The sequence below is a fragment of the Neophocaena asiaeorientalis genome, unplaced genomic scaffold (genome assembly GCF_003031525.2).
Source record: "Neophocaena asiaeorientalis asiaeorientalis breed wild unplaced genomic scaffold, Neophocaena_asiaeorientalis_V1.1 scaffold136, whole genome shotgun sequence".
Lineage (NCBI taxonomy): Eukaryota > Metazoa > Chordata > Mammalia > Artiodactyla > Phocoenidae > Neophocaena > Neophocaena asiaeorientalis.
In genome coordinates, this window is record NW_020185333.1 from 2,937,513 (window position 1) to 2,954,478 (window position 16,966).

General features: G+C 42.5%; 1 protein-coding gene across 1 annotated transcript in view; it reads right to left on the reverse strand.

Moving 5' to 3' along the window:
• Positions 1 to 16,966, reverse strand: part of TMPRSS7 (transmembrane serine protease 7) — a 37,784-nt gene continuing 20,818 nt past the window's right edge. The window contains exons 8-15 of the mRNA XM_024735381.1: positions 13,924 to 14,060; positions 11,347 to 11,454; positions 9,141 to 9,251; positions 8,241 to 8,357; positions 6,775 to 6,946; positions 3,727 to 3,995; positions 2,050 to 2,186; positions 1 to 270 (exon numbers count right to left, since the gene is read on the reverse strand). Coding sequence (XP_024591149.1) covers positions 100 to 270; positions 2,050 to 2,186; positions 3,727 to 3,995; positions 6,775 to 6,946; positions 8,241 to 8,357; positions 9,141 to 9,251; positions 11,347 to 11,454; positions 13,924 to 14,060 — 1,222 coding nt within the window. The 3' untranslated portion in view covers positions 1 to 99. The remainder of the gene's footprint in view (positions 271 to 2,049; positions 2,187 to 3,726; positions 3,996 to 6,774; positions 6,947 to 8,240; positions 8,358 to 9,140; positions 9,252 to 11,346; positions 11,455 to 13,923; positions 14,061 to 16,966) is intronic.

A 16,966-nucleotide genomic window follows, 5' to 3' on the forward strand; every position in this document is an offset into this window, starting at 1 on the left:
TTCCAGAAGAAAAAAATTATCTCATTTTACTGATAATTATTGCATTCTTTTTAAAAGAATCTATCACATAAAACACAGTCAAAAATCAAACTTGCACAATTACAAAAGAGAAGGGACATATTTATGAATCCAGGGAACAAAGTTTGACACCCTTGTATAAACACCAGGAAAGTTTGGTCTTCCACATCCATGTCCCCAGCTAACAATGCCAGTCAAAATCCATTTTCCATCACTTTTTCTTCGACAGGACAAAGGTCCACCCGAATCTCCCTACACAAGAAGATAATGTAAGTAAAAAGCACATTTGTCCCGTGATCATCAATTTTGCATTAAGGTGTCTAATGAATTGTGAGCAAACGCCTACTCTGACAGGTTCTTGCTTGGCTAACTACTATACAGTTTGGGGAAGTAACAAGAAATAACGTGAAACTTCTAATGTCATTTTAGAATTATTTTTCCTATAATCAAAAGGTGCATTCATCATAAGAAACTAGATTCTTTAGGCCAAGAGTGACATTAGAAGATTCTTGTAGAGGAAACAATTCTCACATACCTCCAAAAAAATAACAAACCTCAATAGTAATAATAATAATAGCTAACATTTATTTAGTGCTGCTATGTGCTAAGCACTGTTTTGGGTCATTTAATCCTCACAAGAACCTTTTGAGGCATGGTTATCTTGGAAGGTAGGTTGACTTCTACCTCTAGGTCATGCAACTTTAGTGTTGGCTCATGGCCCTGAGGAAGAAAGAAAAGGAGACCCTGTTTAGCTGGCCAGGTCCAATTATGAAACCCCAAGGATCACTGGCTGATAATTATCACAGAGAAATCACCCTCACTTGAGAGTCCTTTCTGACATCTTAACTCCAAAAGCAAAGGCTGAAATAATTCAATGTTTAAACAGAATTCCTACTGTGCTCAGTATTTAAAGTATAATATCTGGATTTTTATTTCCTTATTTTGGAGCATACCTGAAGCTACACCTTACTCAGAGGCAAAGATAAAAAAAGCATTCTGAATGTGTCCCTGGATGTCACCCTTACAATTCTAAACCCGATTAGGTGAATTCTAACTAGTAGGAGACTGGGATCTTTTTATTTTAACCGTTGCCACACCAACTCTACAAAGTCTAATTTAACCTCTAAACCCTGGTGGCTATGGGGAACAGGACTATATAACCGACTAGCTGCAGGAAGCACCCAAAATGTAGTAGCTTTAGCATTACAGAGGTAAATGTTCAAATCCCAGCTCAACTAGCTGTGTGACCTTGGGTAATTTACTTAGGCTCTCTGTGCCCCAGTTTCCTCTTCTATAAAATGGGGATGAAAGAATAATTTGAATGAATTTATGTAAAGGACCTAGTACAGCTCTTGCCACAAAATAGGAGCTTAGAAGATAGAAGTCACTACAGTATTATAATAAGATGATTTTTAAGGTTATGTAAAGATGCGGGAACAGCTCCCCTGCCCTCCTCATTCTCTAAATCATCTGTTCACTTTCTGGCAATCAAATAGATATCTGCATACATTGGAATCTGAGGCTCATAGAAATGTCCCCCCAAAGGTGACCTTCAACTTCACCACTGTCAGGAGGCCTATCCAGAGGCATAAAAATGAGTGTCCCTGTCACCTCTCCCACTCCTCTTTCCTTTCCCCCAGCCTATGCGTTAAAGGAGTAAGTAAATAAAACACTGTTTCTTTAGAAGGTACATGGCCACTGCTAAGAAATAGCTAGTGATCCTAAAACACTGCATGTGTGCGTTCTGCTTTGTTTTTCAGTTTTGGGTTATAAGAAAATCATGGCAGAATGATACATGCTGACTTCATTCCCTAATTGTTGGAGGAAAATACATGGCGACTAGAAAATGAGTTTTACAGATCCAATTCCTATTTAATCACTTTTTCCTGATCTCAGACTATTGGATTATAATTAATATATGAATGAAGGTAGGCCCCTGCCCGAGTTATTGCCCAGTGTTGTATAGATTAAACGTGAAGGCATTTATGGAAAGTACAACATGTTAGGCAAGGGAAACGTAAGATGACTTACCCTGCAAGCATCTCTCTTGCCTGACATGACGCCCGCACAGAGCATCCTCGAAGTGATGATCCCATAGGTGGAAACACAGAGGGTTTGGTCAATGAGCTCTACCTCTGCTTGCTGCAAAACAGGGGAGCCTTTATTGTCTGGAAAACACATAGAAGTAGAAATCACAGTAATGATTACATTTACTTTATTAAACAATTCATTCATTTTCTCCTTTTACCCTCATAACAATTTTTTTTAGGTAAATTCTATTATGATAACCATTCTTCTGATGAAGAAATGGAGACTTTAAGAGGATAAAGGACTTAACCAGTAGCACAAGAATAGCTAGTAACAGAGCAGGATTCAGACCCAAGGTCTCACTCGACCATCTGAGCTACTGTGCCGTACTCCTTCACCAAGTGCCGCCTGCCTTTAGGACTGTGAATCAGCAACAGTTATTACCAGTGCTCACTGGTCAGGAAGGTCCCTTAAGTGGAGCATGTTAACTGACATATGGGAGTATCCTCGGAACCATGAAAACATAACACTGTGGATATAGCTCTTTCACTTCCTTTTCTAACCTCTGTGGCTAAGATGATTCAGAAAAATAAATACTCACACACTCATGCTTGTAAAGAAAATGTCCCATGATATGGTGTTTGAATGGACTCTTTCCTCTTGTGATATATGATGATGTAATTAAAGCCCTGAGCACAGTCCTGATAGGTTATAGGTGTTCGAGCAGTGATCTGCCTTCCCTCAGCAGGGCCAAACAGGTGGTGAATTTCATGATTTCAATAACTAAATGTAGGCAGTTAGCACTGGAGAAGCTGCCCATAGTGAATCTTTAGAGAGTGTCAAAGAAAGGCCAAGATAAGGTTCAAGACTTACAGAAAATGTATCTGTCCTAAGCCCTTGGAAATGACTGCAAGGGAATCCAAGATGACTGGGAAATCAAGGGAAAGCATTAGCTCTAACCTTTGGATTAAAACTTTGGATTCTTCTCCTTACTGCGTATTTAGAATCCTAGACCATAAAATCCTTGGCAGGACAGACGTAGGGACTTCCCTACTATAAAGTCTGACCTTTGTGCATATGAAAAAAGATGCCCCCTCTGGGTGGAAGAATTGTAAAAAGGCATCCCCTCTGGGTGGCTCCATTCTAGGCTGATTTAAACCCCTATGCCTGAATCTGCAGTCTGGGAAGCTAAGGGTAGGCTGGATTTCTGCCCTCACTCTCATTCACTTGGCCAGTTAGTTGCCCTTGTGAAAGACATAGTCGCATCATCCTCCAGACAACTGTCTATGAGTTGACACAGTAAGGTGTGTGTGTGTGTGTGTGTGTGTGTGTGTGTGTGTGTATGACAGAGTATCCTTCTCTTTTTTATGAAAATGAGTCAGTTTTTTTGGATGAAAGGGAACTAGCAAACCCCTCTGAGTTTGCAAAGAGCCCATACTATCTACCCAGTCCCTTGCCCAGAGACCTTCCCTTAAGAAGTGGGTCCTGCTTCTTTCTGGGGCAAGGGGAAAGCATCATAAAACAAGAACTATAATACTCCCCTCCATCCCACCTCTCAGAGCTTTTAGAAGGCTCAATGAGATCATATACAAAAACCCTCTCCATGAACCCTAAAGCACCACATCAACACGAGTTACTATGATCTGGAGAGGAGGGCATGGCGTTCACTGACACACACACCTGCTTCGTGCCTTCGCCCCCAGCCGGTCACCCAGCACTTCTCTCCACTGCGCACTTTCTGGCCAGCAGGAGGAATGCATATTGGCTGAATGAGCTGTTTCAGGGTCTCAGGCCAGGCGACACTGAGCTGTAGCAAGGCAATATCATAATCAAAGGTCTGGCTGTTATAGTACTCGTGGACCACAATTCTTCTCACTGGGGAGACGAACTTGGCATTCCCCTGCACGTACATGCCAAGGTGAGCAGTCCATGGTGTGGGGTCGGAGAGTCTGGTACAAAAGGAATGAAGCACGGAGTCAGAGGCCTGAAGAACCAGACATGGTTTGGAAAAGAGCACATCACAGAGGGAGGAGGGCTGCAGGAAGGGAGGTCTGACTTTCAGTCCCTATCTTAGTCGTTGCCTCTGTCCATGGGCATGGCAAGAAGCACAACTTCTCTGAGCCTCCCTTGTCTCCTCAGTAAAACCAAAGATGAAGTAAGGTAGAGCAGGGCTGGAGAATGACAGCTAAGGTCCAGAAAACTTCCTCAACTCTAAGGACATGCTGGCGATTTTCTTGCCACCAGTATTTCAGGAATCACACACAGGTCAAGATGGTTAGTGACTGGAATTCATTTGTTACCTTCTCCCTATTCATGCTGACAGTGGTATTCGATGGAGACAGACAGGGCCAGTAAGACAGTGGTCTGGGGATCCTTTTGCCAAATTCAAATGATATGAATACCAAAATAGATGAGAAATCAAAGTATTCCAAGCAGGAATGTAAGGAAACTCCTTCTTGAGAACTACCAGAAGCCTTAAAGGTCACTGCTCTAGGGCTTCCCTGGTGGCGCAGTGGTTGGGAATCCGCCTGCCGATGCAGGGGACACGGGTTCGTGCCCCGGTCAGGGAAGATCCCACGTGCCGTGGAGCGGCTGGGCCCGTGAGCCATGGCCGCTGAACCTGTGTGTCCAGAGCCTGTGCTCTGCAACGGGAGAGGCCACAACAGTGAGAGGCCCGCAAAAAAAGATCACTGCTCTAACTGTTCATACTTGACTATTCACAGGGTCTCACTCCCTATGAGCCCTTCCAGAATTCTAATCCTGACCCTGCTAGCCTGGCATGAAGTCACCGAGGGTCTTGTAACCTCCACCTGAGGTTTCTGTCTCCGTGGGTGCAGCAGCTTTGCTCTGGTGGGGTGAAAAAAATGTGGAAGCTTTGGAAGAAAAATAAGGACAGATCCCAAAGAGTGTGGCCCCTTATCTGCTTAGCTGACATCTCACGGGCAGCACTGGGGACCCAGGGGAGTATTGAGGGCCACGTATTACTTGGAGCAGTTTCTTAGCATAAAAGACTAATGGTGGAACAGAAGTGTAGCCGTTTTAGTCATTAACATGAATCCTGTAACTTCCAGGAGAAACAAATACTCTAATTATATAAATTCATTGAAATACTCCACTTTAAAAAATTCTGAATGAGAAATGAATGGCATATTTTTGTACCTAAGCTCCAATAGATTCCAAATAAGGTTACTTTTTAGTGAAGTTGTTTTCTGAGCTTCCCTTTCACCCTTAGCTGGTAGAGTGTCTGCCCCATAATAACCCCATTAGTAAAGGCAGACAGAGCCCTTCGGACGACAACCCTAATGGACTCTTTCATGATCCCCCCCATGATATTGTGATTTATAATAAGAAATATATACTTGGTTTTCCTTCCATTTCTGGCATAGAGCTCCTAAAACCCTTGGAATTTCCTAAGTGATGAGAGGGGCAAATGTGTCTTTTGTTATGCTAATGAGGTTACTTTGGGACTGCAGCTAAGGCTGGGGGCTGGTCACCAGGAGAACTAACTATGTGATTGGAGGGCTAGAACTTTCAGTTACACTCCTGACTTCTAGCGAGGAATGAGGGGCTAGAGGTTGAATCCATGGCCAATGACCAATGATTTAGTTAATCATGGATGTGTAAGGAAGCTTCCATAAAATTCCAAAAGGACGGGGTTTGGAGAGCTTCCAAGCTGGTGAACGCATGGAGATTCGGAGAGAATGATGCATGCCAGGAAGACATGGAAAATTCTGTACCCTTCCTCATACCTCGCCCTATGCATGCCTTCCATCAGACTGTTCCTGAGTTATATCTTATTATAATAAACTAGTAAGCCAGCAAGTAAAATGTTTCTCTGACTTCTGTGAGCTGCTCTAGCAAATTAATAAAATCCAAGGAAGGGGTCATTAGAACCTCCACTCTATAACCAGTCAGTCAGAAGCTCAGGTGACAACCTAGGCTTTGGATTGGCATCTGAATTAGGGGGAGAGGGGTAGTTTTGTAGGACTGAGCCCCTAAACTTTTTGTTTTGTTTTGTTTTTTGCAGTACGCGGGCCTCTCACTGTTGTGGCCTCTCCTGTTGCGGAGCACAGGCTCCAGACGCGCAGGCTCAGCGGCCATGGCTCACGGGCCCAGCCGCTCCACAGCATGTGGGATCTTCCCGGACCGGGTCACGAACCCGTGTACCCTGCATCGGCAGGCGGACTCTCAACCACTGCGCCACCAGGGAAACCCCCCTAAACTGTTTAGTCTGTCTATCTGGGTAGACAAAGTCAGAATTGAGTTGAATTATAGGACACCCAGCTAATGTCAGAGAATTGCTTGGGACTGTAGGAATCCTCCCCACCTCTACACTGGAAATTGGATGCAGAATCACTACCCTCACGCTCTAAATAGTGATTCCTGTACCCCAGTAATCCCTTAATACCCGTTCTCCACACATTCCCATACTCCATAGTCTTCACACGTTCCCACAGAATTCCTTCTGACTTGAAAGCCCTATCCTGTTTTCTCAGTCTGGTAAAAGCCTGTTCGCTCTTGATATTCCTTTATGTTCTTCTATTTATATCAATAATTCCTAAAAAGAATGTTCGGCATACAATTGATGTCACAAAAACAAAACAAAATAAAAAACCACCAATTGAATTGATTGAATGTGTCCAACAGGGAGCTTCTTCCCACAACATGGGGGCAGGTGTATGGTCTGTGGTCTGTGGTCACTTCAGGGTAAGAATTGAGATGCCCTACCTGTTTCCATGGAAACAGTGGGCAGCCGAGAGAAGCCACTCCCTGGAGATGACTGAGGCTCCACAGTAGGCAGATCCAACAAAGTGGAGGCTGACTTGCCATGGCCAACCCCCTTCCTGGGTGTCGGTGCCCCCGATGATGCGGTGGAGGGTGGAGGGACTCCTGCTGCAGCCTTTAGGAGAGGAAGGGTCACACGAATTAAAGGCAGACTTGGAAGAAACACTGGAAATCCAGTCAAGTTTTGAGCTGGGTTGGGAACTGACTAACCAGATAAGCAATTTGAAATCCCCTGCTTATCCAGAGAGTCGAGATGGGAGTCTGTCTGAAACCAGCACCAACAAATCACTACCTCCCTCCTGAAAATAGGCCTTGACACAGAGTCTCTGTACAATAACACACATGAGGGGAGGAGGGGACCTATTAGTAACAGCTGTACTGATAAGAACAGGAGCCCTGGAGTTCAGGTTGTTAGGTAGAGAAAAAAGATTACTTCCAAATGCAACAGAATTGAGAGTGTCCTTGAAGTTGTGCTGATTTGGGAGAGAATTTGTAAGTCCCAAACAAATGAAAACCTAGTTGGACTTACCTGGTAGCACAGTGATTAAGAATCTGCCTGCCAATGCAGGGGACACGGGTTCGAGCCCTGGTCCGGGAAGATCCCACATGCCGCGGAGCAACTAAACCCGTGCACCACAAATACTGAGCCTGTGCTCTAGAGCCCACGAGCCACAACTACTGAGCCTGAGTGCTGCAACTACTGAAGCCCACGCACCTAGAGCCCATGCTCTGCAACAAGAGAAGCCACCGCAATGAGAAGCCTGCGCACCACAACAAAGAGTAGCCCCCGTTCGCCGCAACCAGAGGAAGCCCGCGCACAGCAATGAAGACCCAATGCAGCCAAAAGTAAAATAATTAATTTTTTTAAAAAAACCTAGGTAAGAAAAACTAGTTATCAGAGCAATTATTTTCCAGTATAAATAGTACTGACAAGGATACATAATTAACAAGTTGGCACATGACCAATTAGAAACCACGCAACTAATGATAACATAGGGTGGATTACTGTTCTCAGGTCATAGCTAAGGAACGAACCAGCACTTGACATTGATCACAACATAAGGCATAATTAACAAAGTCATCCATGGCATTCCAGTACCTATTTCCTTTCTCATAGGTTTTTTTTTTTATTTAAGAGCTTATCCCTTGATTAGAGTTATTAGAAAGTGAAAGTTCTCAGTATAAACATCTAGTGCATGAATGCTTATTATCAAGAAAGAAGATAGAATCCACTCTAGAATTTTTAATTCTGAGAAACCATTTCAGATTCAGTTCACCAATGTTTACTATTCTTCCCTGGCCTGTGGCAACTTCTGCCTGGGGCATTACACCAAGAAGGGAATAAAAATGAAAAACAGATCAACTGAGGAACAAATACAAAGGATCAGAAGGAACATGTTTCTACTCACTGCAGCCTTCCTCATCACTTCCATCTGGACAGTCCGCAGCGCCATCACATTTTGCATTTTGTTTCCTAATGCAAATATCATTGCCACACTTAAAAGTTCTGTCGTTGCACGGAATACCTAAAAGTGAGCAAAAAAGAAAGAATTTTTCCTATTCAGAGACAGATTTGAATGAATGACACTGAATTCCGTCCACAAAGGCTCGCTTAGCCACAGGATCGGTGTTTGATGCTCTGGGAAACATGACAGAGGGAAATGGAGCAACCCCACACTGTCCTGTCCCTGCATCTCAGCAGAGCCACTGAAAGGAAGGCGCATAGTTGAGAATCAACCCAATAGTCTCTCCTTTCTTCCACTGTAGGGGAGATGCCAAGCAGTTGGCCATATCCATGGCTTAAGCCATGGCTTCTTTGCCATTACTTTACCTCGTTCTCCAAGAAAATTTTTGAGCAAAAATCAACACCATACTCAGTCCTTTTATACCATTGGGGGTGGGAGGGAATGGACAGATTTTGTGAATTACTGCACATTTGTTCACAACTCTGGCAGTGTGTGTTTTTGCAGGGGCTAGAATAGACCATACCCGATCACAGTATTTGGCAAATCCCTCTATATCCGATCCTCAGTTTCCTTGAGTCGTGAACAGCATTAAAAGCAAGTCAGCAAGGGAAATCTTCCAGAATTCACACACACACACACACACACACACACACACACACACTCCACCCCAGTTAGAGTGACCAACTCTTCCACTTTGTCTGGGCCCAGGAGGATTCCGGGGCCTGGGATTTCCCATGGGGAAACTGGGACAAGTCGATTGCCCTAACCCAAGAGAGATATTTTGATTTGGGCTTAGAAGAGTCTGATTAGAAGAACAGCAAACTGCAGAGGGCTCCTCCTCACTCTGAGTGCAATTCTGCTCATCCCGGCCATCCTCACAGTCCCTGAAGCCGTCGCAGACCAGAGGGCCGTGCTGCCTGAAGGAGCTGGAGTTGCAGGCAGGTCTAAGAGTCACTGGAAGGAGAACAGGCAGAAAGCTCGTGAGCCTGAGATATCAGTGGGACTCCCTGATGACCAGCAGTGCCCTTCAAAACGTGCAAATGGTTAAGATGACTTAAACAAAACAAAACATGTGTTTTCTCAAAACGGACACCTCCGTGAGGGAAAGCAGATGTTTAAATTTTGATGTAATTCTTAGCACTTTGAGTTTGTCAGATATGACTTTTGCTTGTGGAGAAATACATTAAACTCTGGTGGTTTGTTTCTTTAATTACAATTAAATGCATCATAAGATTTTAAGGAAAATAAAAATCATAAACTGTTATCTAAATTGGACTTGTCTACCTTCCTAAACAAAACGGAGTGTCCTGAGATTGGGGATTTTGTTTTACTCATCTCTGTTCTTCAGGCGCCTGATCAAATATTAGGTGCTCGCTAAAAGTTTGTTGACTAGATTAACGAATGTGAGATCTTAAAGAACAACGGACTTGTAGTCTATTGGTAAGGAAAACTCTCTTTAAAATTATTTTACCCTGAGACACTCATTCCCTGAACTAGGAAATACCAGTGTAAATCTGTTACAATTTTTCTTCTTTGGAATATTTTCGGGAATTGCCTTTAGACCAGTGACAGACACAATATGGTAGCAAGAGCTCTTAGAAGGTATAATTCCTTAGACATTTCTGGTTGTTTGAAAAGTTATCATTTTCGTTATCTGCTCCTGTTTTTTCAGAGGTATGTCTTGTGAGGAGCAGGGGGGAGGACGTTGCTGCCCTGAAATAGTTCATTTATTTACTCTGAGAGTATCTAGTACCTAGTCAACTCCTAGAGAATAGCTCCCAACATGGCATGATGAGAAATGATAATTACTAAAAAACAGTCCTTGTTACAAAGTAACAGTAATCACTTTCATTTGGAGCATAATAGTAGGGAATAAAAATAACATAAGAAACAAAAGCAACCTCAATCACTATACAATGGTATTTATTTTCTTAAGAAATAGAAGACCCTATAGATTTAAATTGTTAATGAAGCCTAAGTTAAGAGGGTTTTAATTCGTTTTGTCAATAAAAAAAAAAGGTGTAGAGTTACAGGTTATTTTTTATGAACATAATTTTTCAGCTAGTTATATTAACTTTAATATTTCTCCAAAATATGAAAAAGATTAGATAGCTTCATCATTGCAATTGCATTGGAATTAAACTCTGGATCTTTAGGAGAAAGTGTTGCCAGTGGTGTCATATGGTCCAGTGAACTGTTCTCCCCATTTTGCTCCCTGAAACTGGAGATCGATTCAGGAATTTGGTGCCAATAGTAATGAAAAACCAATACAGAGACTCTCTGCCCAAAATAAGATTATCCAATATCCCACCACTTAGTTATTACCAATGTGATGTTGATGAAAACTATACAGGTTAAAAAAAAAAATCAATTCTTTTATTCTCAACACCTGTGCTCCATAAATGAGCATGCTGGAAGTGTTTACTTCTCTGAAGATTCTGAACTTCTTTCTAGAGGGAAGATCCATGCTTTAAAATAGGATTATGTTTAAGATTGTGGCTGATTGATTTACTAACCATAGATCCTCATTCTCTATGATAGTATTATGCATCCCCCACCCTTGCCATGGCCCCAAAGCGTGCAGAATAAACTTCCCTGCCCCTTGACTATGGCCTCAGCTATTTGACCGATGGAATATGACACAAGTGATGGTGTGCCAGCTCCAAGCCCAGGACTTAAGAGGAACCTTGTATTTTTGGTCACCCCTCCTTTTCTTCTACCACTGCCAGGGCCAGGCCATTGGTTCGACAAGGAAAAGAACCATGAAGAGTAGAACCAACCCCAACCTGAGAAGAACCAAGCTCAGGAGGCTCCACAGCTTAAAGCAGTGCCACCCAGCTGAGCCCAGCCTAGATTGGTCACACCTGAGACAACACACAGATGAATGATCCAGGACAAATGATTGCCGTAAGCCACTGAGTTTGGGGGATAGTTTATTACGTGGCAGTAGATAACAGCTATAAAGACCCAGGGTATGCATTAGCAGCAACAGTGGTCCTGATAAGCTATTTATTCCTAAGAAAGTCATAGTAAAAGCTTAAATACCCACCACAGAAGAGTTCATCACTTTCATCAAAGCAGTCATTTACTCCATCACAGCGCTGGGCCTGAGGGACACATAAACCGGAGGAGCATCTAAAAGATCCAACAGGACAGGCTAGAGACAATAAGACATAGGAAATCTGTGTGGGTCCCTAAAAGTCACCAGACCACATTAACAAAGAAATGTGAATTGTTAAGTGTCTGAGTGGCAACATAGCGGTAGTAATTATACAATTTCTCCATCAAAGCGAAGCTATAGCTGGTAATTGAAAGACCAAAAAGGAGTATTCAAGAACAAAGAAATCAAACTAATCCACCAGAAGCTCTGAGTCGACATTGCAGCCAGGTCACACGTACAAACTCCTACACCTCCATCCTTGACTCAGCAACCTGGCTTTATCACAGACTTGAAGAAAGATAAAGCTGGAAGATGCCTTTGAGTCCAATATGCTCAGTGTGCAGTCTTTAGAATCCCCGGGGAATTTAAATGGCCTTCTGGTGTTTCTGAATCCCCTATGACCAGATGCATTATTCTGAGGGTTTGTGCCTTTAATTACATTTTCAAGGGATCTCTATGGCAAAATGTATTAATAACCACTAATCTTAGAAGTTGAACCTAGAGAGATTAATGACTGGTTTCAAAACTCAGGACTCCTAGGGCACTTCAACCAGGCTACTCATCAAAGATCCATTCCCTGGAATGGAGTCTTTAATCCTGGGCTTATAGCTAAACATGATAGTAGTAATAAATCCTTTCTCTCTGCCGTGGCCTGAATATTTGTGTTCCCTAGCCCCCAGATTCATACGTTGAAATCTTAATGCCCAGGGTGATGGTAGGAGGAAGTGGGGCCTTCAGGAGGTGATAAGTGATGGAGGCAGAGCCCTCGTGAATGGAATGAGTGCCTGCCTTATAAAAGAGGCCGCATGCTAACACATATATAAGGAATTTAAGAAAAAAAAATGTCATGAAGAACCTAGGGGTAAGACAGGAATAAAGAGACAGACCTACTAGAGAATGGACTTTAGGATATGGGGAGGGGGAAGGGTAAGCTGTGACAAAGCAAGACAGTGACATGGATATATATACACTACCAAACGTAAAATAGATAGCTAGTGGGAAGCAGCCGCATAGCACAGGAAGATCAGCTCGGTGCCTTGTGACCACCTAGAGGGGTGGGATAGGGAGGGTGGGAGGGAGGGAGACGCAAGAGGGAAGAGATATGGGAACATATGTATATGTATAACTGATTCACTTTGTTATAAAGCAGAAACTAACACCTCATTGTAAAGCAATTATACTCCAATAAAGATGTAAAAAAAAAAAAAAAAAAGAGGCCGCACAGAGCACTCTCACCCCTTCTGCCATGCGAGGGCACAACGAGAAGTCTGAGACCGGAAGACGGCCCTCACTCAACCATGCCGGCACCCTGATCTTGGACTTCCAGACTCTAGAACTGTGAGAAATAAATTTCTGTTCTTTATTAGCTACCTAGCCTGTGCTTCGTGCAAAAGAATGGGGAGGGTGCATGGTCAGGTCAACCACTAACTCAACGGCACACGATGGAGAGCATGAGCTCCTAGGAAATACTCACGGTTTGAAATAAGAGTTAAAAATAAGATGGCTTACTAGTTACCTGTATCATTGATGGGAATTATAATATTCTGATATTCAGAAGTATAATAATTCTGAATCCAGAAGCAGGTATGTTAGCATTGGCAAAGAAGGAAGGGTCTAACTGAGCTTTCTCTCAGGACTTAACCTCATGGATTCCTAAGTGGTCAACTCTTACTTTCCCCTTTTAAAAATGGGTTGAGACACAATCACTCTTTCTCCAAGCACAGAGTGGCATCCCAGTGGCAGGAGAAGTGACTGTAGGTGGAATACAGATGAAAGTCTCCTATTTGAATTGTCATATATTTTAATTTCTACTACAAAAAATACAATTAGATTATTAAAACTCAGAGGCTACCTTTTAAGACAAAAAAAAAAAAAAAAAAAAACGGGTTGAGAATTTCCTGAGTCAGTATCTACTCTCTCCAGCACTAATGACTTCCCTCAGACATTGCCTTTTCTGCTGACCACTTCCTGGCCACTGTTCCAGCAGTTCTCAGTGTGAAGTTCAACACTCTGCAGGCTGCTCTTTGGACTCTCCTTGAAAGACCAGTCCTTCTATGCATCAGAAGCCACAGTGAGTTGCAGCTGCTGCCCTCCGATCCATCAAATGTTGGCGTAAACCTCATATTTACAAAACATTATGGCTAGCAAGAAGAACAATGAATCAAGAAATTGTCCTATATTTCAGGAATCACGTAAGAAACTATTTTTCAGTTGTAACAAGCAACGATATTATTTCTTCTATAATTTAAACTCCAGCATAATAAATACATAATTGTATGTAACATTTATCATATATTTTGTTCCTACTATGTAGTTATTTAAATATTATTATAAAAGTATACTAGTCAATAGCAGAAATAAAGAAGCAGTTTTCATTCCTTAAATTCTCAACTCTTAGAGTCATAAAGTGTTAGCCTCTGTTTAACCCTTCATTATGGTTTTCTAAGGGGCTGATCCCTGGCTTACGTTGACTGATGTTGTAACTGCCATATTCCACCAAAAGTGGCTTGTCCGAAAGCCTTGAACTGCACTGAAGCTGAACGTGAACCAAGGAGTTGGGCACTCGGAAAATCGTCTGGTGATCCATGTAGGAGCCGCAGTACCTGAGGAGTAAGGGTAGGGGGACACACAGCATGAGGGCCTGTCAACTGCATTCCTGTCTTCTGTCAACAGCGAATTCACTGATACTTTGGTCATTTGAGCTTCATAAAGGGAGATGCTTATGGTAGAGCTGATGGTAGTTATCCATCCTATGCTAAGTGATTGTCATTGAGTCACTTCTGTCCCCTTGATTTTCTCCTCTGCTAAATAAAACAATAGCGTTACTACCAACTGTCACCTGTTGCTTTCCTCACCAATACTTATAGTTAGAAGAAATACAGGTTTAATTCTCCTAGGCCTCTCTCTTCTTTGAACATAAATAACTGCCTAACAAAAAAAAGAATTGCCTACTCTGGCCACAAACCTCTCTGTGGGGCAGAGTGGAACCCATGAACTCAGGTTGAAAACACGCAGAGAATTCCAGCGACACTTAAAGCAAAAGACAACAATCTTTCAATCTAAATTGAACTCTGATATGCACTTCAGGGCTTGTCCTTGGCAAAATTTCAAAATAGTGATGTCTATCTGCAATATTCCCCTACCTTGGTTTTGCTTTGCATCACCTAGGAGAAAATGTCCCTCCTATTAGTAATCCTTGCATGAGCACTGCCGTTAGTGGAACACGAAGTACAATTACACTGGGGCCCACGGTATTACACTGGGGCCCACGGTGAGTTAGGCTTCTGCCTTGTGTGAGCAAGACTTTCCCAGGTGTCTATTGTTTCTCAAAGGGAAACAGTAGACACTAGGCTTGAAGGGGGACGTCCTCCACTGGAATCTGTGAACGCCCATCACTCCAGGTCCCCAAAGCATTTGGGAACCACACATTTCATGGATCAGATGTTGGCATTCAGTGTGAAGAGCATGGGGATAACCTATCATTTTACAGTTCAAAGCATTCACGTATATTTCAGGATGAATCTTTTGCAATTGGCTGAAGTTCAGGAGCTGATCTGCGGATAGACCAGCTCCTGGGATACGAAGAAGAGACAGCAGCTGCAGGTGGCCACCTGGCTAAGCGGAAGCCAGCATCTGAGAGGTGCCTGAAAGCCTAGTCAAGCTCTTGGGGCCAGAGTCTACTCTAGTTGGTCATCTTGGGATCAGAAGCCTGCATTCTAAAATCATGATGATTTTTATCTCTATCTTATAGTTTTTATTGGAATTCTCCGTTAATATTTACTAGAGTTTTCTTGCAAAGATTAGCCTCACTTCAACATTAAAGAGGAGTTAAGAGGAAAGGGGTCAAGCATGAAACCATGCCTGGGCTGGAGTTTACAGGGGGACAGTATGTAATGGGGCATAGTGGTGGTTTATGAAATGAAAGTAAAATAAAGCGAGAGATTGGAGAAACCCAGCAAGTGTTAGTTTACATGGGCAGACACGTGACAGGTAAGAAAACTGAGACATAAAGAGGTGAAGTAATTTGTTAAAGTTCAAATAGCTAGTAAGCAGAAGTAGCATTAGGACCGAGTTCACCGGATACGAAACCCTAGCACTTTCTAACGCACCAATAGCCTTGCCCTCCGGAACTTTGCTGGACAAAAGCTTAGGAAGGCTGTCCATATCTTCAGGTTTGTCTACTGCATTCTAGTTGCCCTGAGCACTCATGCCCCACCCCTATGTTCTCTGAATTCAGGATCACTAGGCTTCCTGGTCTCAGCATTACTTTTTCTCCCTTCTCCATGACAGACCCAAAGCCTTTAGGCTAACCTTAGCAGCAAGGTGCCAGGAATTAGTTCCGTCAGAGCCTTTCTAATGAAAAGGACGGATAATGGGAAGGGCTGGCATTTTAAATCCCATGGGTACAACTAGTATCAAAAGAATCTGATAGAATTTCAGCCAACCCACAAGACAAAATGAAGAGCTGGTCCTTCAGGGAAAGTATTTAGGGCAGAGAGCTTTCCTGGTATTTGCAGGAGGAAACTATTCATATTTTGGCAGCAATACATCATGGGTGGCAGGGGCTGCTACTTAGGGGGGAAAAGCATCTCATTTTCAAAGCACTGCTTTATTTTAAGCATACAAGCTTACAATAGATTTGTAAAGATTTGTTTTCTGGACCTCTAATTAAATACCAAAATGCAGTATCTTTAAAGCTTTGGGGCACATTCCATAGTATTTATGCATCCAATGTCATTTCCTTAGCAATCCTATTAATCATAGCTAAGACGTTCTGGTGTGTGGTAAGCATCATTTCATTGAATTCTTACCGAAAAACCCCACCTCATTACCTCATTTTACAGACTGACAAAATGATTAAATAATTTGTCCTAGTTAATGTAGCTACTAAACAGCAAGGCTGCAATTTGAACCTAGGTCTTCTGCCTCCTACTTAATAGACGCTTGATTCAAAAATACTCCCAAAAGGAGTACAAGCCACATGTTAATAATGGATCCAAGAAAACCATTAAATCAGGGAGATTCTATTCCAAGTCATTGATTCTAAGATCAATGACTATTTAGCAAGTCATCTAAGAGTCTAAATGAAATCAAAGAAGATTGTTCAGGAAAATCATTTAGAAAGGGAAGGTTTCATTCATGGAATAGCTGTGAGCAAAGAATTAGCAGACAAGTCCCTCAGGCTAACTTCACAAGTTTCCTTAAAGTAAACTGAGAAGCTATTTGGCAAAGACAGGGCATCCTGTATTTTTTTTTTAATACAAGACCTATTATAACTTTAGAAGCAAGTAAACAGTAATAACAGCTAAAGGATGAATTAAGGGAGAGAGTAAGGACCTTCTAGATCAGTTCAGGAAGCCCAGGTGCCTAAATTTCTCTCAGCTTCTTTCTCCTACTAAACAGAATTGGCTAATGGTTTCTAGCTTTTGTAATCATCAGGACTTCTATTTACTATTTTCCTCCATGGCTGCAATGGTTTTTCTGCCAATTACTTTTGTAAAGTATGGAG